We start from the raw sequence: 21,683 nt of genomic DNA, 5'->3' as shown, positions 1-21,683 counted from the left end.
TATGAGACAAGCAAGCTAGAAATCGCATCTCTTCAAACTGCTGTTCATTCCGATTCTGTGCCATAGGGCAGCAGAGAGAAAAGCGCTATCCACTCCCTTCCACATACATAAGCTTACGATTGGCTAGTGTTGTTCTGATTAACAGGGGAGAGAGTAAGCCATCTCAGCCACCTATGGAGCATGGCCAAATGTTGTCGGGATTTGAACTAGCGATTTCCCTGCAATGGCACTAACACTTTTCTGTTGCCTCACTCAGGAGCATCACTGGATTTTTTAAAATGTGGCTGCTCATACAACCATACAGAGTAGCTAAAGGTACATAGAGGATAGCTCTAACTGTTGAAAGCCGGTCCCTCACACACAAAGTGCAGGACGAGTCTCTCTCAGACTCTTGGCCATGGATAGCTGTGGCATCATTGGTCAACTCATGATTTCATGAGCCTGGAAATTTAATATAAAATTTAATATAGACAGAGAGGACCAAAATAACTGTGATAGCACTAGTGAGACACGAAAATGGAACCTGGTAGAACAATATTGCAGAATCTGGATATTACATTTATTTCCCCTGTACAGTATAAAGCTCTCTCTCTCTCTCTCTCTCTCTCTCTCTCAAAAGGCAGTACATGAATTCAAAACCAATTTTGAGCACTACTGTATTATGTAGTGTTGATAAAATCTATCATATTTCCATTACCCCCTCTTTATCTCTCTGACTGTGATGCCAGAAGGCTAAACTAATCTAGATTAATGCTATCATCTACACAGAAGCCACTGTTAGTCTTTTGGTGTTTCCTAGACCAATTTACACACATTTAAAGAGCATTAAGCCATTTTTGTACATGGAATGGAAAGGCAGCACCAGCCTTTGTGAAAGGATGTTGATTTTTTTTCAAACTGACAGAAGCCGTCTGAGACGTCTCATGGCATCGCTTAGAGAACTGCAATGACTTGTCTGAGAAGTTCAGGGATGGCGTTATGCCATGGTTTGGTTTAGACTAGAGCAAGCCCCGAACTGACGTCTTCAAGTGTGTCATGATTTGTTCTCGGTTCTGTTTGAAGTGGTCTAGTTGCCCAGCAGGAATACAAAATCACCACTATTATCTTTGTGTCCTTATGTTGCTGTCCATGTTGGAAAGAAGTCAGATATCTGATTGTTGTTTTTTCATTAATACAGTTAGCATTATTTCAGTTATAATGGACTACAATGCAGTTTAAAAATCACATTATACTCTCATTTCCTTTGATTAAATTGGCTCTGCAAGTCAGCGTAAGCACTGAGGAGCATCACTTACGTCTTTGGAAATGTCACGTCATGGACGTTTCAGTTAAGAATTACCAAGGCAACTGGGTATTAAAGACAGAGTAAACCTTTTGAAGTTGTGCTCCTTTTGTCACTTATTACTACACACTGCAAAACTGCAGTCACTTACAGGAACCCAGCGAAGTCAGTCTCTGCACCTCGTTACTGCTGACCACAGTGGAAAAAGACCTGAGCAAGTAGCAGGCATAACACCTCTGGTGTCGTGTGGTTTTGCAGCAGCTTGTCCTTCTCTTTATTTCATGGTTTCACTCAATCTTCTGCTTTTATGCATGTAATACATCATTGCCAACTCAGAAAAAGTGTGTTTAAGTGTAAGTTTTCATGCAGAGGAAAGAAGGGGAAAATTCCCTTTGTCAGCTTTTTTTTTTTTTTTATACTGAATTATATTTATCTTGCTGGCTGTAGTTCCAGGTCTTATGCAATCCACATCACAAAGAGTGCAATATTAGGCAAAATAACTATGAACTCATGTGATTTATTTCAAGAAGTTTGAAGAATACAAGTGGTCCTCAATATCCTTAAATAGCCCTAATTTATTAACATGTAAGGGCTTTTTTTTCCTAAATCTTGCATATATAACCTAGCTCTGGGGGTCATTTAGCAGGTGCTGTCTTGTACATCAAAACTACATACTAATACTGCCATTAGAAGATGGGTAAATTGTAGTCATAAAGGGATGCACAGAGTCTGCAACACTACTCAGACAGGGTGTGGCATTCAAACGTTGTTTGAATGGTATTAAGGTGTCCATCAAAGTTGTGCCAAGAAAACATTCCGTACACCATTACTTTACCACCACCACCATCCTGAGCTGTTAAGACAAGGCAGATTGGGTCCATGGCTTCATGCTGCCAAAGCCTGTTCTGACCATCTGCACCAGGTGACGTTTTTCCAACCTTCAACTGTCTAGTTTCGGTGAGTCTGTGTCCACTGTAGCCTCAATTCACGTTACTGATTGATAGGAGTGGAACCTGATGTGGTCTTCTGCTATTGTAGCCCACCTGCCTTAAGGTTTGACATGTTCTGCATTCTGAGATGCTTTTCTGTACACCACGGTTGTACAGAGTGGTTATTTGATTTACCGTAGCCTTCTTGTCAGTTTGAAACCAGTCTGGCCATTATAAGCATGGTGTTTCTACCCACAGTACTGCTGCTCACTGGATGTTTTTGGTTTTTGCACCATTCTGTGTAAACTCAAGAGGCTGTTGTGTGTGTAATTCCCAGGAGATGAGCAGATTCTCAAATATTCAGGCCAGCCAGTCTGGCACCAACAATGATGCCATGGTCAAAGTCACTTAGAGCGACTATTCCTGTTTTCTTTACTGCATAAAACACAGTAAAGAAAATCAACAATTACAAGTGCTCAAAAATGGAAACTTGCATTCAAAGCATGACTGTGAGACACGCAGTTCTGTAGGTGAAAATCTTTGACTATATGCAAGGATATGCTGTAGCTGCCCTATAAATTAATAAGACTTGTACACTGAAGTTAACAAACTAGAGACACATTTTGTTCAGCAGATATTGTTAGTTTATGTAGCACACTAACAAATTTCTATTTTAAAGGTCTTTTAAGCATTTCAGTGTCATTAGTTTCTGATACTTTTCAGCAGAGAATAACTCAGTTGTTACTGGAGAGAGCTTTCATTTAGTGGTGTTAGGATTATTTCCTAACCTTGGTTCTTTTATTTGGAACCTCATTGAGAGCTGGCTCTGAGTTTGTGTGAATGGTTTTGAATAGGGACTGCACTCACCATCTGTGCACCACCACCACCATCTCACAGCTTGCAATTAAGCAGGCCTTTACATTCTCTTAGAAAAAAAAAACTCCTCATATAGTCTTTCCAAGCAATCCCGCTTGCACTGCAGCCTCCCTGCAGACGCTAATGGTGTCCCATTAACTTGTAAGTGCTCAGGGTCAAAGCTAGAAGGAAGTGTGTAAACTAGCACACAGGAATATTGGTTTGTGTGGTTATGCAAAAACAGTGAGTGGCTCATTTTGGGAAGATTTTAAAGGGAGTCGGACATTTGCCATTACTGTAGATTCCTTTAGAAAAATTAAAAACTGACTTGCTGCCTGGTTCTGCGTCTCACACTAACCTTGAATAAAAGCTAGCAGTTAGACTCATTGTGCCTCATTTGTATAACTGGTCATTCGCACACTTAACATCATTCATTCACTCAAAACATAGGTATTTTGTACATTTGTTCAATGAGTTGACATGTAACATCCTTCATAACAAAGGACATGCTGTTGTGGGAAGATAATCAACAACCTGGTTAGCCTTATAGTTTCGATATTCCCTTAGCTTGTAGAGTGCCACAACATTACCCCAGTGTCATTACACTTCGTATATTTACATTCATTTGTCATTATACTATGTATACAAAGCTTTCTTAGCATGGGCAATGTCTGTTATGGGACATTTTATATAAAATAATAGAAACTTACAGATAATTAGCATAAGGGAGGTGTTTGGAGATGAGAAAGGAGTAATGACTGAGGTTATGCTGCAGTTGCAAACTACTATCGAGAAAAGCTTGAAGGTTAAAAAAGGCTAATTTGTAATAATACTAATAAGCAGCGATGGTGATAATAGAATAATATCAGTAACCTTAAGAAATACAAGTCACTGCTCAGCAGCATGATGAAAGAGAACACATCTGTTTAGCAGCTTGTGAAAACCCTTCATGATGAAATATGTGGTATGATTTCTGAGAATTACAGGCTTTCCTTTTTCCCAGATATCTCAATCATAAGTAAAGTTGTAACATTCTAAAATCTAGTTATCTCCAAAAGTGAAAACTGAGAAAATTGCATTTAAAGGTTTCATTCCAGCTTCACTGAAAGTAATGTCTAAAACAATAAAATCTTAAATATATAAAATATAGAAATAATAATTATGATCATTTACAATGGAAAATGAGATTCACTTTGATCATTTTTTAATCATTATCTACATCAGTCTCTCTAGTTTCTTCTCCTTACGTAAATATCAGTCACAGCATTAGATGGAACATCTTCACTCTTGTGTTTTAATAATCTATTAAAACATCTGCTTGAGGCAGACTGACACCTTTTTACCACCACATTTGTTAAACTGGCTCCTTATTTGCTCAAAACCTGATTTTACACACGTCAGAGCTTTTTCATCCAACATCAGAAAGTGTTACGGTCAGAATTTGCTAAACTGCTGTACTCAGCTTGGAGCACTGAGATTTGATCTGCAGTTATTTACATCATTGCATTTCATGGTGCCACAGTTCATAATTTAGCTTTCCTCTTTCGCTTAGCATCATTACTTTCATGCCCAAACGCTCAATACCAACTTCTACTGCAGAGAGTTTAACAAATAAAGCCAGAATTATTGGTATTGTGGGGTAAAGATGGGTTAAAAAAAAGGTTATGAGAAAATGTCTCTGTGGTTAATTAACTTGATCTCTGGGTCATTATTGAATTTTCCAGCAGGACAATGACCAAGAACATACATCCAAATCCAGACAAAACGGGTTCAGTCAAGCTTTTGACGTGTCAATCAAAAGCCTGTTGAAAACCTGTGGAGTGAGCTGAAGAAAAGAATCCACAAGAGAGAACCTATGATTCTGGATTATAGGAGAAGACTCAGTGCTGTTATTTTGGCAAAGGGAGGAAGTACTAATTGTAGGGTGCCAATAATTGTGACAGAAGTGGTTAAAATATATTATAAGTTGATATATATTGGAAAAACAGCAGCTTCTTTTTCCATCTTCAGCTGTACAGTTTTGTTGAGTCTGCGTCCATTAGCCTCAGATTCCTGTTCTTGGCTTACAGGAACCTGATTGACATGTTGTGCATTTGTTGTGCATTTTGAGATGCTTTTCAACTCATCATGGTTGTAAAGAGGGTTTGTTTGTTTGTTTGTTTGTTTAGAGTTACTAGTCAAACTAGTCTGACCATTCTCCTCTGAGCTCTTTCATCAACCGCTCAGAGCTGGCGCCCACTGAATTGTTTTTGCTTTTTCTCACCAATATGGACAGTGAGTGTATACTTGATAAGAGTTTTTGTGCGTGTTTGTGTATACTTCAACTGTTCGATTAACAGATTGATCTAATGTTTTCATTGTTGTATTACACTATGTAACCTTTTTTTTTTTTTTTTTTTTTTTTACCCATCTTTCGCAAGGGTGCAAATAATTCTGGCGTTCACGGCACCACACACACTTGGCGAACTCTTGATGACTTAGATGATCCAGTTACAGATACACCTATTTAGACCAACGCTGCTGGGAATTATATCATGCAAAGTGATGAAGCTTCCCAGCTTTTTGAGGCAACGAGTCCCTGCTGTACCAATGGAGTGCAAACGAATGCCGTATATAGACGTGTAAAACTAATAACTGTCTAGAGTCTTCATTTGCAAGCGGACTATTTTTAGCCCCTGCTGTTCCACCCACTCACACGTCCGCACTTGGAGCTGCAAAACATATCGATTCTGAGTCTTTATCGCAGCATTGGCCTTTTCACTGATGATATTGCAGAAGGCAGCAGTATGCAAATGAGCACTCGAACCACACATTGTGTCCTGCAAGCATTGCGATCAATTTCCCATATGTTTTCTGTAGGTGTTTTGATAAATTCTGATGCAACACAGGTTCTGTACTTTGTTTTATTCATTTTATTGCAAGGCATTTGTGTAACATTAGAATCAAAATGGGCTATTGTTCATTTTGTGCTGCTCTGGTGCACACATGGGCAAAATTCAGACTGCGTGGTGATGCAAGTGAAGAAAGTGCAGCTCACATGCAGAGAAGAGAACGTGGAGGCAGAACATGATCACCAGATCGCAAATAAACCCAGTCGCCTTTCATTTTTTTCTGTGTCTCCATTTTACTTTCTTTCTTAATCTCTTCTCTATTTTGGCCATACCCTTGATTCCTGACCATTACGTTTGTGCCTCAGAGGAATCTAGTTTTAGAAATCCAGTCCAAAGTGAATTTTTCCTCTCACACACGCACGTCCTGTGGTCATAGGAGACCGGGGCCGTGCTGAAAGCAGGATTGTGACGGAGGGACCCTTGCTCCAGCTTCTGCTCCACTTTTCATAAAAGTCACCCTAGTTTCAGTGTCGTCCAAAAATACCAGGTTTCCATGAACTGCTACGTAGACGGCGGGCATCAACACCAGTGACGCAGCTGAAAAGAATCAGGCAGGACGAGGAGCAAATCAGGGTGTGGTCCAAAAGGTTCTAGGCAAAAGGGGGAAAAAACACCTTTCATGATCTGGAATATGATGATAAGGAGTGTGTGTTGCAGTGCCGTGGCTGAAATTTGGTCCACAAATAGTGTGATGTCAGTGAGAGTGTCATATCCGCGTCTCATCAGCGTGAATCATGCTGCTCTCAGCCTTGTCATGGGGGTTCGGGAGCGAGGATTTATGCAAGATTTTATTTTAGGACGACAGCTAGAGACAGGGTACATCTAACGAGTTGTGACATTGATGACAGCATCACTGTCAGAGAGGGAGCAAGGGACAGCAGTGTGTCCTAAAAATCGTCTTCCTCAATGTATGAAGATTTGTGCATTATGTTAGATAAATGAACTGATGAGGCCTAGGCATAGAGATTCTGCGATTCTGAGGAGACAGTAGGAGCACCATATACAGGAACGGAATGGACTGATTAGGATGATTAAGCAGCGTGACGAATAAATTAATGCAGCATTAGTCACCGAAGTATGCTACAGGACATAGCTGTAGCAACTGAGTATGAAATGATTTGCATGGAATGCTGTTTGCATTAATTCACTCTAATATGGAAATGCCTGAACATTATCTTTCTCTCTCTATCTAATCTAAGCAAAAGAGAGCACTTAATTACAAAACTAATCACGTTTCACACGCACGATATAAAGATATGAAATGACTGTGTGCATTGATGTGCATCTCGTGTGTTAAACACTTAAAGCTATAGTTAGTGATTTTAGGAGAGCATGAAATTTAGTGAGCTTTAATTTCAATAAGTAGAGTGGGTTGCGCCAATCATAAAGCTGAACAGATTTGAATGAAAAGCATTGCATAACATGTCTTATTCTTCAGACTTGAGGATCCTAGCGCATATTTATTCCTAGTCGTTAATTTTAATATTAATGATGCTTGGAGGAACGGCTCTGAATCTCTTTAGAATCCCGGGTGAGTGTGATTAGCGCAGTATTAGCAGGTAACATATTGTGCAGACTAGTCAGCTTTTTTGGCGCTACCAGGGAAGCCATGGCAACCAGAAGTAAACCCAGAAATGCCTGCAATTTGGGTGATGTAGGGCGAAAAAAGGCTGCTGTATGAATGCAGGGTGAGTCAGTGCAGGGCATTTCTACCTCTGGTGTTTTTGTGTGGGTTTTTCTTTTTCTTTTTTTTTTTTCCTCTTTTTTTTTTTTTTAAAAAAAAACAGTTTTGCAGGAGTATAGGTTCCAGGTTAGGCCACACCCACTTCAGGTTTAAATACAAAATATTCGGAGCACTAAACAGATAAAGATAGTGGTATTGTGTTACAGATCAATTCTCTTAAATGAATTAGATCATAAATATGTTTAAGTTAAGTTTATGTAGATTTGTTGATTTTTGTTATTGAGATCGTGTCCTTGAAGCCTGAAGGGATTGGGAATAGACCTGGGCAATCGTTGCCATGGACTCCTCAATGTCATCTCTCTCTTTCTCTTTCTCTTTCTCTCTCTCTCTCTCTCTCTCTCTCCCCTCAGAGCAGAGTACATCTGACATATTACAGGATTGAACATGAGAGGTCATTACTCCATTAGAAAACTCAACAGACACAGACATGTAGATCTAGAATGTACCTGTGCGCATACACTGAATATATGCAGTGTATATAGATACAGTATGAGTATCCAATCTTACATGTCTAGTCTGATTTATTCTCTTAATTGCACAAAGACACTTCATTCACTAAAGTGTGCTATGTTCCATTCCTCAGCATGTAAAGAACTGTACAGTGTTTCATATATATTTTTAGATCTGCACCACAACAGCAAAAATGGAAAGCGTATTGATTTCTTACAGCCTCCAGACACAGCATTTCATGCTTATGACTCCATCATGGGTGAAATGCTGGAGATGTAGAAAACCGGGCAGGGACGCACAGTTGAACTGATGAGCTCAGTATGAATGCCTCTTCCAAACCAATACCGTCATTATCTTTTTTTTTTTTTTTTTTTTTTTTTTTTAAATCACCCGCAGGCCAATGCTGATTTTAATCATTCATCCTCTTCTCTTCTGTATTCACTCTCTCACTCTGTCCCTCTCTCACCACTCTTCTGCTGAGTACACAAAGCGAAAGTAGGCGATAAATTATTTACGGGCTCTCAAGCCACTGGCTCGTGCTCCCAGTTTCTATTTTTAGAAGCATCTGGCCGTCTCCTGGGACTTCAATGAGCACCGTGAGCAATCACGGCGCAACAGATTCAGTAATGGACACGGCTGCTGCAGGATCTGCTGCTCGCTTCTCATATTAAAATAAATGACACATCCTTACAATTGGGGATGCTTTGTCTTGCTTTTATCTTTTTTCTTTTCTTAATTAATGTAGTTTTAAATTACTTTGTAAGCTTACCTAAGATCAGCTATATTTTTGTTTGTTCACTCTTGTTGTCAACTTGTTGTTGATGTTTTTACATCACTTACGCAGTTCCACATACCTCTCAGACAGAGTGATAGCTGCAAAAACCACAAATACCTTTTTTACCTTGCTGCTCTCATAACAAGGTGAATAAACAGCACATTTCAGGCTACAAATGCTTGTCAGTGGGGTCACGTGTACATCTTTTTGTGCCTTTAGCGTGAGGACGCAATTAAAGTACATAATTACACCTCAAGTACCAGTAAATTTGCATTCACCCTCTGTGATTGTACCTTGTTGAACAAAAAAATGTATCTCAGAGTTTTAGCATGAATAGATGAAGAGCTACAGCTGACCTCCAGAGCAAATCAGCAAATTATTTGGTAATTTGTTCCTGTTAAGAAGATTAAGATTACGATAAGATGATACCTTTTTTTTTATTTATTTTATTTATTTTTTTTTTTTTTGAGTGGATTGTTCACTTTATATTACTTATCTAGAAAATTCCTGCATGAGGGTCATTTCAGGACAGAGGTCGGTTGAAACTAAGTACAGATATTGTCTGATTACACACACAGATGTAAACCATTAAGCCAGAAAGATCAGATCTAACACAACAAAATTTGGGAATTGAGTTCAAATGGAAAAAAAAAAAAAAAAAGGCATGCGCGTCTTTGACATCAATTTAGTCACCAGTTTAGGCCAAAAAGCTTTTCTCTGGTGCATGTTGTTTCGATGAGGGGATGTGTGTGGTTATTTGAATAACTTGAGGTGATAGTGTTTGAATAGTGAAGTCATTATTCGTTATACGTGATGTCCACATGAAGTCAGTGAGAATATATGAAAAAGAAAGCATCCGGCTGGCACAAGTTCAACTGCAGGGGAAACAATGGTACGTTGGTGAATATTCTTTAATTAACGTCGTCTGATATTAAAATTAGATACATTTTTGATGAGGCCATATTGGTATTGGATTTGAATTGGTCGATCTTTACACCCCTCATACATTGGCGCATTCTGTAATGTACTACACTGCAGAGAAGACGTCTAGAGCGTCTCTGCAGTATCTCTCTCTCTCTCTCTCTCTCTCTCTCTCTCCATGACAGTAATATTTAACCAGCGCTGAGCCTGAATAATGTTGTTGTTTGTTGTTTACAACTTTTCTGCTGATGCACCTCATTTTTTCCCCCCTGCTCTCGAAAACTGCTGAGATCAGGAGAGAGGATGCAGGGGTCAACTTAATCCATTAAATTTACTTATGTACAACAGACTCCCAGCTAATCCCAGCTTATACTAACATGTAGGAGAGAACAGCTTCACCTCCTAAATGTATAACATACTAATCTGAACCCTCTGTGTGCGTGTGTGTGTGTGTGTGTGTCTTTAGTACAGGATTGGGCAGCTGTATATGATCAGTAAGCACAGCCATGAACAGAGTGAGCGAGGAGAGGGAGTGGAGGTGGTGCAGAACGAGCCCTTCGATGACCCCACGCACGGCCACGGCCAGTTCACCGAGAAACGTGTCTACCTCAACAGGTGAGATGTCTGCTACTTTCTCTCACACACATACACACGCATTTGCCTTATCATAGCTATTAATGCAGCTAATTAATACTGTGCCTACAACTAAATCTAATCCTAACCTTAACCTCGGTAAACAAAAGGAAACCATTTCACCAAATCGTGCCCTTCCAACTTTGTTCCCCCAAAAGCTTGGGGGAAGACCCACATATGGATGTGATGGTCAGGTGTCCACATAATTTCAGCCATATATTGTAGCTCTCTTACTCATACACAGTGCAACTGACCTCTGCTGAATGAATGAGCAGTCAAGGACGCGACCCTCTCAGATAAGCACGCTTTTCAATGCTTAAGAGGAGGAGAGAAAGTTAATGAATTGGCTACAAAGGGTTGAGAGATAGACAGTGAAATAAGAGGAAGAAAAAGAGCGATGGCAGCAAAGATTTAATAAGATTTAAGGGGCAAAAGGAGACAAGGTTGAGAGACACATACGAGGAAGAAAAAGAGTTAAAAACAACCGTGACAAAATAAGAATAAATGGATAAAAGGAGAGAGTTGAACTGAAATAGGAAGGTTGGGTCCTTTGATTAATTGAAGATGGAACAGCCGTGTCAGCATGGTGACCACATTAAGCTTACACACCGGTTTTTAGAGTTGGCTGCCCTTTAAAAAGAACGGGGATAGGATGAGGAGGGGAGTGGATGAGAGCGATGCTGACACATACATCTGCAAAATGTATTTACCATATTTTCTAGACAATAAGGCCTTGCCCATACTAATACCAAATAAAAATGTGTGGAAAAAATGACTTTTCAATAATAAAATTCCTATTTACTTGTCAACTTCCTTGTTCAGGTACCATGTGCTATCAAAGCATAGGTACTTTTTGATCGTCTGCATTTCAGATGCATTTCCCACTTAATATGAAACCAAAATTTTCATTAAAAAAACTTGTCTGTATTAGGGTGGATAAGGCATAAGTCACACCAAAAAAGCAATATATTCCCCACTTTGTGGAAATTCTATTAATAATATACCATTTTTGTAATATAATGCAATTTAGTTTATACAGCTACCTTACCATAACCACTGGAGTTGCACAGAATACCTTCAAATATATTGTATTCTTTCACATTCTTTTCACAATCTCTCATTTATTCTTTGTTCTACTCTGTCTCTCTCTGTCTCTCTCTCTCTCTCTCTCTCTCTCTCTCTCTCTCTTCTTCGTCATTCTGTTTTGCCTGCTTCTTCTCATGCACCCTTTTTTTAAAAATTGGTTGGAACATGCTGCATAAAACATTTGGGGAGTTTTGGTGCCTTTTGGTGCATTGGCAGGGAAAGCAAAGCTAGGCGATCCACACCAAGTGCCACAGATGCTTCTAGATCCTCATTAGCACCCATGCTTAGGAGCGGCAATTTTCCAGCAGATTCCCCAGCGTTCCTTACCACCAACTGGACACCAATCTGATCAGCTTGTCTGTTAGTGTTACGGTTAGCATTAGCGTTAGCCGCCGAGTTATGGGTAGATGATTAATGAAGTTTAATGAAGTTGTGATTATGGGGGAGTTCTTCCCCCTGTGAGCATGTGAGAAAAGCTCAGCCAGTGCCAATAAAAGCGCTCTGGTGTGAAAAACCGTGGGTTTCAGAACCGCGCCGTTGCCCTCGGAAACTGTCGCAGTGTGCACTGCCAATTAAACGAGTTTTTTTTTTTTTTTTTTTTAGTGGCTCGGCTCTCAGAATGAGGCACAGTCGCCTTCAAAGGGTGTTGCGTTTAATTGCTTCTGATGTTGCCAGTTTTTGGGGTGAATTCAGCCTCAGCCCACGCACACACTCCAAAGAAGCATGTACTGTTCCTGGCAGGCTTTAATAGTCATGCATCTGTTAAAGCAGGCAGGATTCACTGGACCCACAGGAACATGAAGATGTGGTGTGTCATGACTCCATATGTCACGGACAAGCTTCAGGCTATAAAGTTGCTCGGCAGTCTGGTTTGATTTTTATTCGTTTTATCCCTTCCTTTCAACTTACAGGTTGGTTTTGTAAAGTCGCAGTAAAAAGACACTGTTGAAATTATACAAACCTAAAAGCATGGTCTTTGTGCTCTTCAATTCCAATTAAGGAGGCGTGGCCTCTGTCAATGGCTGTCAATCAAACTTTTTATTGTAAGTGTGAGTAGTTGTAAGTCCTGTCCCCTAATTTCCTGCGCTATTGCCTGTGTTTCCTATGCACATGTTATTTGGAAGTGTGTGTGATTTCAGGATGACAAACTAACCAGCTGAGGAACTGAGCATAAGCAGGAGTGCAGTCTGTGTGTCCTGAGCTGAAGGCTGCAATTCATTTGGGATTATGAACCCTATCACTCAGGAAGCACGGCGTATGTGAAAAAGGAAAATGAGAGAGAGTGTGTAGGTGTGTGTAAGAGACTACGAGTAAGAAAGAAGGTTCTGTGAAAGAGGAGACTGAGTGTGTATGTGCAGGGGAGAGAATTGTTATTGCACCCCAGGCCCTGAATCCCATTTGTAAGAGAGATACAGCTGCTTTTGCTTTTGCATTACGCAGATAAAATCCATTACGGAAATACGGCCAGCGCTTATGCCTTGCAGTCTCTCAGTTTGTCATGAAAGACTCCATTATGTCCAGTAGAACCTTATGCCTGCGTTTTTTTTTTTGTTTGTTTGTTTGTTTGTTTTTTAACTAGGGTGAAGGAGGAACAAAGGCTTTAGCAAGCTGCAGAGGTATTGTAGAAAGATATAAGACTAACATAACAGAAAACAGCAATGGTAATGTAGTCTTTCATTAATGTTTGTAGGACCTGGTGGGAAGATGGTAACCAAGCCGCAAATAAGTGATGTTAAGACAGCTATCTCTTTTAAATTCCACCTAAAAACAACTTTTGTAATTAATGTATCTGGACATTTTGAACATGTTCTCTAGTGATAAATTTGTTATTCCATCATTTTCCATTGAAATGCAATGACTCTAAATGTCTTTAGATTTTGACTGTCACAATGCAGGTTGGGGGACAGGAGGAATTAATATTAACCAAGAAAAGTAGTCCTCCAACAGCTGACCTGTAGACTAACGTCCAAGTCTGACTTGTTTGTTTTGAAACCAATTCAATATTGATCAAACCAAAGTCCCACTGGACATTATGTTTCTCTTGGAAATAAGTCATATTATGGAAGAAAATGCATTTTAATTACCGCTATACGTTGTCCTTTAACAAAGCCATAGGTTGCATGGAAAACGAGCAAATAGGGGCAGTTAGGCGTCTCAACCAATAAAGCTGACACCGTCTGTCAGTTTGTTCCCCATTTTCACCCCAATTTGGTCACCTGCCAATTCCCACCCCCCAGCCAGCTCTCCGCCATCATACAATGCTTACAAACCAGGGAGGGTGATGGTTAACACATGCTTCCACCGTGAAGCTATCTCATCTTTTTGACCATGCTCATGCTGTACCACAGGGCAGCGTAACACACTTGGAGAAAAGTGCTATATGCTCTCTTCCGCATACGTGAACTCACAGATGCCCGCGACTGGTAGACGCTCACGATAGTATCGCTGTGATTGACGGGAGAGAGAGTATGATATCCCTCCCACCTAGAAAGCACAGCTAATTTTGCTCTCTTGGACTGGAATTTGCGATCTCCCAAAAATAAGGTGAACGCTTTTCGGCTGTGCCACACATTTAAAGCCTAGCATTTTAAAATTCTTATGGCATCACAAACAAAATGGTGGACATTATAGTGGATAAGTCACATATAAGTGAAGCACCAATTTACTCTGGTATTTTATCCAATACATAAACACTATTAATAGTTTTCTTTGTGGTGTAGTAAAGTCATTCTCTTTCTGTTCACAGCAAACTGCCCAGCTGGGCAAGAGCAGTAGTACCCAGAATCTTCTACGTGACGGAGAAGGCCTGGAACTATTATCCTTACACCATCACAGGTAATACAGTCAGACGTCTCGAACACTAACACTAACCCTAGACCCGATGGCGAGTTATATCAGAGGCTGCGTAAAACTACTGTCTTGCTGAAACCCAAATACAGTATTGTGTATTGTTTATTGTGAAATTTTGCCCTTATCCCAACTGTAATCAATCAGTATATCTATCGATATATACAGTACTGTGCAAAAGTCTTAGGCACGTGTCTCACTTGCTTCTTATTTTTGCAGCTAAACCCAGCAGCCTTCGTTATGTTTTTTTGTCTGAAAAGTGTCTCTTATGTAATATGCTGCTTTCTTTACTGACATACAAACATTTTTCTGCAACATTTCATTTTGTGCTGGAAAATTAATGTTTGGAAATCTAAAATGTTTTTGTACTGACTCTATAATTTAGAAGTCATAAAAATCTATAACAAAGTTTGTACTAAAAAAATAGAGTGCCTAAGACTTTTGTATATATACATACACACTACCATCAGTCTGGGTGGCAGAGCAGTGCTCCAATTAATAGCCCTAGTGGAAGTCAAATTTTACTACTATAACAAGACAATATAGCATGGATCACATGACAGATCATTAAAAAAAAGGCTGTATACCTTTCTGCCATGATCACATTTTGCAAAGACGACAACATGCTATACGACATTTTTACTCTGATTCTACTTCTACTGTCACAACCACTGACACTAACCAAGACGGAAGTGTGAGTGGTTGTGATGTAGTCCGGGGGAAAAAAGGTGTTACCTTGTTTTGGATACAAATTGGCAGTCATTAATTTTTTTTGTAGCCTAGCTGTGTAGGTGTATTTCATTTTCTAAAGGAAAAAATGAGAAATGTTTTAATAAAAAAAAATTCATCAGTGAATTGTCTTGAAATGAGCTTCAGTTGTTTAAGGTTTCACAGTCTTGTAAGGAGGTTGAGTTTGAGTCTAGACAATACCATTGTTATTTGTGATTGAGAGATAATTAGCCCTGCTCTCTGGCCATGATGATGGCTTAATTTCCCTCTCTTTTTGCTGTTTAGCCAATCACGTTCATCTGTCAGTCAGCATTATATGTATAGTTCATTTCACAACGATGTAAAAGCAATCATGGCACTTGGTGCTCTTTCGCAGGTGCAATTCACATGTCTCAGAGGAAGCAGGTGTTAGCCTTCACCTTCCTGGCCTGGTAGCTGTAATGCAATAGTGGAGGACCCAGATAATGATGTGGGAATTGGTGATGACTAAATTGGTGTTCTACTCCCCACCCTCAGGCACAGCATAATGTTCCACCACTTACTGGCCTTGGAAACCCTGCACTATGATCCTGTGTCCCTCAGCACTAATAAGAGTGGAGATGTTTTACAGAAGGGCACCTTGGTTAGAGTGATGATGTCCTTAAGTGTGAATGAATCTCCTCCATTGCATTATTGCAAACAGGTTATGGCTATGAAGGCTTGTACTGAGGGCACGTTAATGGCCACAGTTCCTCTAACACTCTGACCATTCCTTTCCCACAGAAGAAGGCAGTAGGATATGGAGAGACGCCACGAGAGAGTGCAGCAGTGTGGCTGGAAATGATCTATTAGGCTGTGTATTGTGTGCATTAAATTGTACTCGTTTTTTGTACATCCGTCTGTTGTTACATTGCTTAGAATTTTTCATAGCGATATAACCCAGATTTTCTCGTATAACCTCAAAATTGTATATTGTATGTGTGAATACCTCATGTAGATGTGCTAATTTTGCTACCAGTGCAACTTTTAGTATGCTTCTAGTAAAACAGATTAGCATTTTGGAGTAAGGCACAGCTAAAGGCACAGGTCAGTGTTTCCCACGGGTGTTTCATACACTTCTGGGAGATGTGAGACATGTGACTGATCCAGATTACTTCAGTCAAAGATTTGTCTCAAATAAATAAGCATTCCTTCTGATTATATTTTTAATCAGGTTAATTAGCACCACTCAAACCAGAGCAGAAGCAGAGGCAGAGCAGAGGCAGAGCAGACACGGAGCAGCTGCATGGATGCAAGCTGAAATCATACAGATCTCAACCATCATGTGGTCATGGTGAAATTCTTAATACAGTAGTGTTGCAGTTTTAAAAACTGTGCAAGAGTAAAATCAGCAGAAACAAAACTGCAGATTTATCAGTGATACTTTTTAGTCCAATGCACTGGTTCCTCACTAATCTCTCAAGGTCTGTGAGTTATAAACCGTCTGGTGTGGCTGAAAGAGCGCACCACTCTATATCACTGACAGCAAGAAATAGTGATTTGAATTACCTTTATCTGCTGCACCTGGTGTAATGAAAGGGTCTTTGAGTGATGGCAGCTACTTGCACATACTGGGATGATTCTATAGTTTCTGCTGGGAGGTGTCCTCCCTCCCATCTCTCTCCTTCATCCCCTCCCGTCTCATCTCCCGCTCCAAATTACCCTGAGCTTCATTCTTGTCAGTGCAAAATTAGAAACGAGCCATGTTTTTTTTCTCAGAACGGATTAATCAGTAAAATGCCATTTTTAATAGGACAAAATATACTTGGGCGGTTGTCAGTTTACTTGGGCAGGATGCCCAAGTATTAACATGTGTGGGAAACACTGCAGTTATTTTGAGTTGGTTATATAAGGTCCACGGGAACTTTTTCAGGAACGTTTTCAGGTTCATTTTCGCCAGAAACTTTTCTCGTTCAACTTTGTTTTAGCTCCTGCTTAATGAACAACACAACTTGAAGGGTGACAAAGTAACCATGACACAGTTTGCATCAAAACAGTGAGGGTTCTTGTAGTGTGCTGGAACACAAAAGAGAAACCCATCCAGGAACTGTACAGTTATTGTTTAGAAAAGTTTCTAAAGAAAATTGTTTGATTCTGGAAACTTGGTGGAAATGCACCTACTGTACAGTGTAAACCCATATGAGGATGGGTTCTCTGTTGAGTCTGGTTCCTCTCAAGGTTTCTTCCTATCACCATCTCAGGGAGTTTTTCCTTGCCACCGTCGCCCTGCTTGCTCATCAGAGACGTCACACACACTTCACTTTACTTTTGTTTGTGTAAAGCTGCTTTGAGACAATGACCTTTGTAAAAAAGCGCTATACAAATAAAAATGAATTGAATTGAATTGTTGTTTAGTTGATTTTGATAAGATGCTAATTCTGTTCTCTGCATTCTCCTTTGCTCTTATCTGTTCCCGGTCCTGAATACCTGACCTCCCCTGGCTGCAGAATACACAGTAAGTTGGCTTTCTGTCTCTTCTGAACACACTACAGGGTTGTAAAGACCTGATGTTCAGCTTCATCTACAGCTGCACTGTCGACAGGTGTATTATCAACCCTGCAATAAAATGATCTGATTTCAGGTCATACTTACCAGATGATACTTCAATGTGAAGAAATATTTATCAATTACACTATGCTGTAGTGCTTCATTTTAGCAAAATCATTTTTTTCAGCGTTTCATCATAGCCAGCTATAATTCCATTGATCAAGCTAGCCTTGTGATCCGCCTCCTACGACATATGTTGCTATACCTCAGTACCTTTTGTCCATCAACATACTGTTCTCACTGAAATCGAGGTCATTTATGACAGATGCTTAACTGTTATTGTTAAAGGCGCCTTGGAGACTTCTCTTTGGAGGTTGCTCTTAAGGTTGCTCTGTGTTTAAAGAAGACTCGTTAGTGAAATCAGGTCATGCAGGGTCAGAGAGAAAACTGGTCCACACTGCAGATGTTATGTGGTAACTGTGTGTATAGTATATACACTCTCTCATATCAGCCACTTAATAGGAACACCTGTTGTTTTTTTATGCAATTATGCCATCAGCACAATCATTAAAATCATGCAGATACAGCTTAAGTGTGTTCAGTTAATGTTCATATCAAACATCAGAATGCAGGGGAAATGTGATCTGAGTGAGATTGACCATAGTGCAACAAAAAAAATATCCAGTCAGCAGCAGTGTTGCGCCTTGTTGATGAGAGTGGTCAGAGCAAAATGGTCAGACCTGTTCAAGCTGACAGGAAGGCTACAATAAATAAAATAACCACTCTTTACAACTGTGGTGAGCAGAAAATCATCTCAGAACGCATAACATGTCGAGGCAGATGGGCTACAACAGCAGAAGACCACACTGGGTTGCACTCCTATCAGCCAAGAACAGGCATAGGTTCACCTTTCTAACAGTTGAGGAAAGACCTTTTACCGTTAACGGTCCAGTTTCAGTGAGTCTGTGCCCACTGACGCCTCAGATTCCTGTTGCTGGCTGATAAAGTGGAACCCGATGTGGTTGTAGATCATAGTTTGAGGTGTTGTGTGTTCTGAGATGCTTTTCTGCTCACCACAGTTATGAGTTGTTATTTGAGTTCCAGTAGACTTCCTGGCAGCTCAAATCTGTCTGGCCATTCTCCTCTGAACTTTCTCATCAACAAGGCTTTTATGCTGAAACAAGTGCTGCTCACTGGATGTTTTTTGTGTTTCTCAAACTATAGTGTGTAAACTCTAGAGACTCTGGTGTTGTGTGTGAAAATCTCAGGAGATGAGCAATTTCTGAAATACTCATACCAGTCTGTGAGGCACCAGCAACCATGCCACGGTTAAAGTCACTGAGATCACGTTTTTCTCATTCTGATGTTTGATGTGAACATTAACTGAAATTCTTGACTTATGTATATCTGTATGAGTTTTACTGCTAAATGATTGTTTGTATAGTTGCAGTAATGTGCAAGGGTACAGGTGTTCCTATTAAAGTGGCAGGTGAGTGTACGTGCTATTATTACAGAGCCGTCATGGTGATATTTAGAGGACTGATTCATATTTAACTACTGTGTTCATGTGGTGTTTTGGAGCCATTTCTCCCACTGACATCCTGTGATTCTGGTAAATGGGCTTGTATCATGGTAAATGTCTCCATTTGTCTTTTAAAGTTGGAGAAAAACTCTTCAAAGTGAGTCACCGTTATTTCTGTATAGCATGGTGGGGGTGGCTGGGGCGGAGCCTGAGGGCTGAACAGGAAGAGACAGTGACTCACCAAAGAGAAGAGACAGTCCCCACTTTCAACTCTCTTTTTCACTGTCATCTATTACTTCTATCATTTCTTCTCCCTTCTCTATCTCTGTCCCCCGCCCCTCTCTTTTTCGCCCACGCTTCCTAAGGTGTCATTTTCAGCAACTTTCTTTGCCATAAAGGGGTTACCATGGAAATCTGTCTTCTTGTTCCTGTGTTGTTAATAATAACCTTAATGGTCTTGTAGAGGAGATCACACAAATCACATGCACCAATTAATACAGCCTAAATCAAATGCATTTCCTGTTCAGGAATGTTATTGTCAGACTGCAATTTTCACTGCACACGTCTCCAGAAAGTTCATCTGCAGTTTGTAACTGAAGCTTATTATACAGCGTGATCACTTCAACAAGCAGCAGGCGACCATTCATTTCCTATAGCAGTGTACAGTGTGATTCTGGCAACGGCGACAGAATGTCGAGTGGAATTCACACTGAGATTTTCTCAACTCTGTGCACATTCATTACAATAAGGTGATAAGTCGAGCCTATCAGTATGCTCACAGGGGTCAGCTAGTAGCATGACACTTACAGGAACGATGTAGAAGTGGTGTCAGGCACAGGATAATATTTTTTAAAGCAAATAAAAAGCAGCAGCTGTTGAAGCAACTGAGATTAGCGTAACTAACTCTTTCTCTTCTCTTTCTTTTTCAGTGTTCGTTTTTGCCAAAGTTCTCCATCCACATAGAAACCAAGTATGAAGACAACAAAGGATGCAATGACAACGTGAGTACATGAGCACTAAGAGCTGTGTGTCTGTGAATCTTCTGACAACAAACCTTTCAGGTGCCTCTTCTGTCTTTTTCTCATTTCAAACCGTGTTAATGGGTTTTGTTCTCTCTCTCGCTCTCTCTCTCAAACACACACACACACACTTACACACTCATGGCGTGTGTTAGCCCACATGCTCTCACAAAATAGATTTCTGGATTGAGCAAGCATTTGGCTAGCATACAGTTTAACAGATTCTTCAACTCGTTTCTCAACGTCCCAGTGAGTGATTCTCCTCAGAATGCACTCAGCAAAAAGAGTAAATAATTTTGTCAAAGACAAATCACAGGGTCTGTAAGCTGAAGTTAGAAAAATAATAAATCTTTCCAAACTGAGCCAAATTGATGTAGAGAACAGATTAAAATTTCTGAATATTATTATTAAGAAATTAGAAGTCTTAATCTTCTAATTTCTTGTCTCATTATTTATCCCTTGTATATTAGAAGGGGAGAAAGAAATCAAGACATTGTCCATACTGTCGCTCTGTAGGGGGTTCTTTTTCTCTTCTGTACAACAGTGTCACTTTTGTCCTCTACTGCAACCTGATCACTGCTGCCTCACATCTTCCACCCTGCTTTATATCTCCCTCTCACACACACGCACTCTTAAACTGTGTTGGAATTATAATACAGTCAATCCATAGTTCTCTTGCCACACAAGAACACAATCTCTCTCCATCTCACTTTCTTTCTTTCTCTTTTTGTCTCTCTCTCTCTATCTCTGATGTGGTGTCTATGTTCTAATAGCTCAGGTATTGATCGGCGCTGACCGTACTGGACTCGAGGGCGGTCGAGGCAACAACAGAGAAATTCTCACACGCGCACACACACACACAGCTGAGATCCCTCAGCCCATATCATCTCCATTTCACTCAGACCTTTTACTGTATCTCCTTTTTTAAAAGGCCTGATGCTGTATACGTTTATATTTTGGTTCATTAGGTTTTATTCAAAGTGACTTATAATTGAGGCAGCATTTTAATTTTAACTGCTGTATCCTGGGCAGCACCTCGGTCCTACCTCAGAACACAGGGCTCAAGGCAAGAATATACCCTGGCTTATCATAAAGACACGTACAATCATATCATACACCGATCAGCCATAACATTAAAACCACCTGCCTAATATTGTGTTGGTCCCCCTTGTGCCACCAAAACAGCTCTGATCCATCGAGGCATGGACTCCACAAGACATCTGAAGGTGTGCTGTGGTATCTGGCATCAAGCCGTTAGCAAGAGATCCTTTAAGTCCTGTAAGTTGTGAGGTGAGGCCTCCATGGACCGGACTTGTTGTCCAGCACGTCCCACAGATGCTCAATCAGATTGAGCTCTGGGGAATTTGGAGGCCATGTCAACACCTTGATCTCTTTGTCATGTTCCTCAAACCATTCTTGAATAATTTTTGCAGTGTGGCAGGGCACATTATCCTGCTGAAAGAGGCCACTGCTATTAGGGAATACCGTTGCCATG

The 21,683-nt window shown here is 40.2% G+C and overlaps 1 protein-coding gene across 1 annotated transcript in view; it reads left to right on the top strand.

Moving 5' to 3' along the window:
* The window catches only part of LOC113538331 (cytoplasmic phosphatidylinositol transfer protein 1), a 64,934-nt gene that overhangs the window by 32,545 nt on the left and 10,706 nt on the right, over positions 1 to 21,683 (top strand). Inside the window, exons 2-5 of the mRNA XM_026933303.3 lie at positions 10,314 to 10,462; positions 14,313 to 14,401; positions 17,608 to 17,615; positions 20,099 to 20,170. Of these exons, the coding sequence (XP_026789104.1) occupies positions 10,314 to 10,462; positions 14,313 to 14,401; positions 17,608 to 17,615; positions 20,099 to 20,170 (318 nt within the window). The remainder of the gene's footprint in view (positions 1 to 10,313; positions 10,463 to 14,312; positions 14,402 to 17,607; positions 17,616 to 20,098; positions 20,171 to 21,683) is intronic.

Source organism: Pangasianodon hypophthalmus, chromosome 2 (assembly GCF_027358585.1).
Source record: "Pangasianodon hypophthalmus isolate fPanHyp1 chromosome 2, fPanHyp1.pri, whole genome shotgun sequence".
Taxonomy (NCBI): domain Eukaryota; kingdom Metazoa; phylum Chordata; class Actinopteri; order Siluriformes; family Pangasiidae; genus Pangasianodon; species Pangasianodon hypophthalmus.
This window is presented reverse-complemented; position numbering and strand designations above follow the sequence as displayed.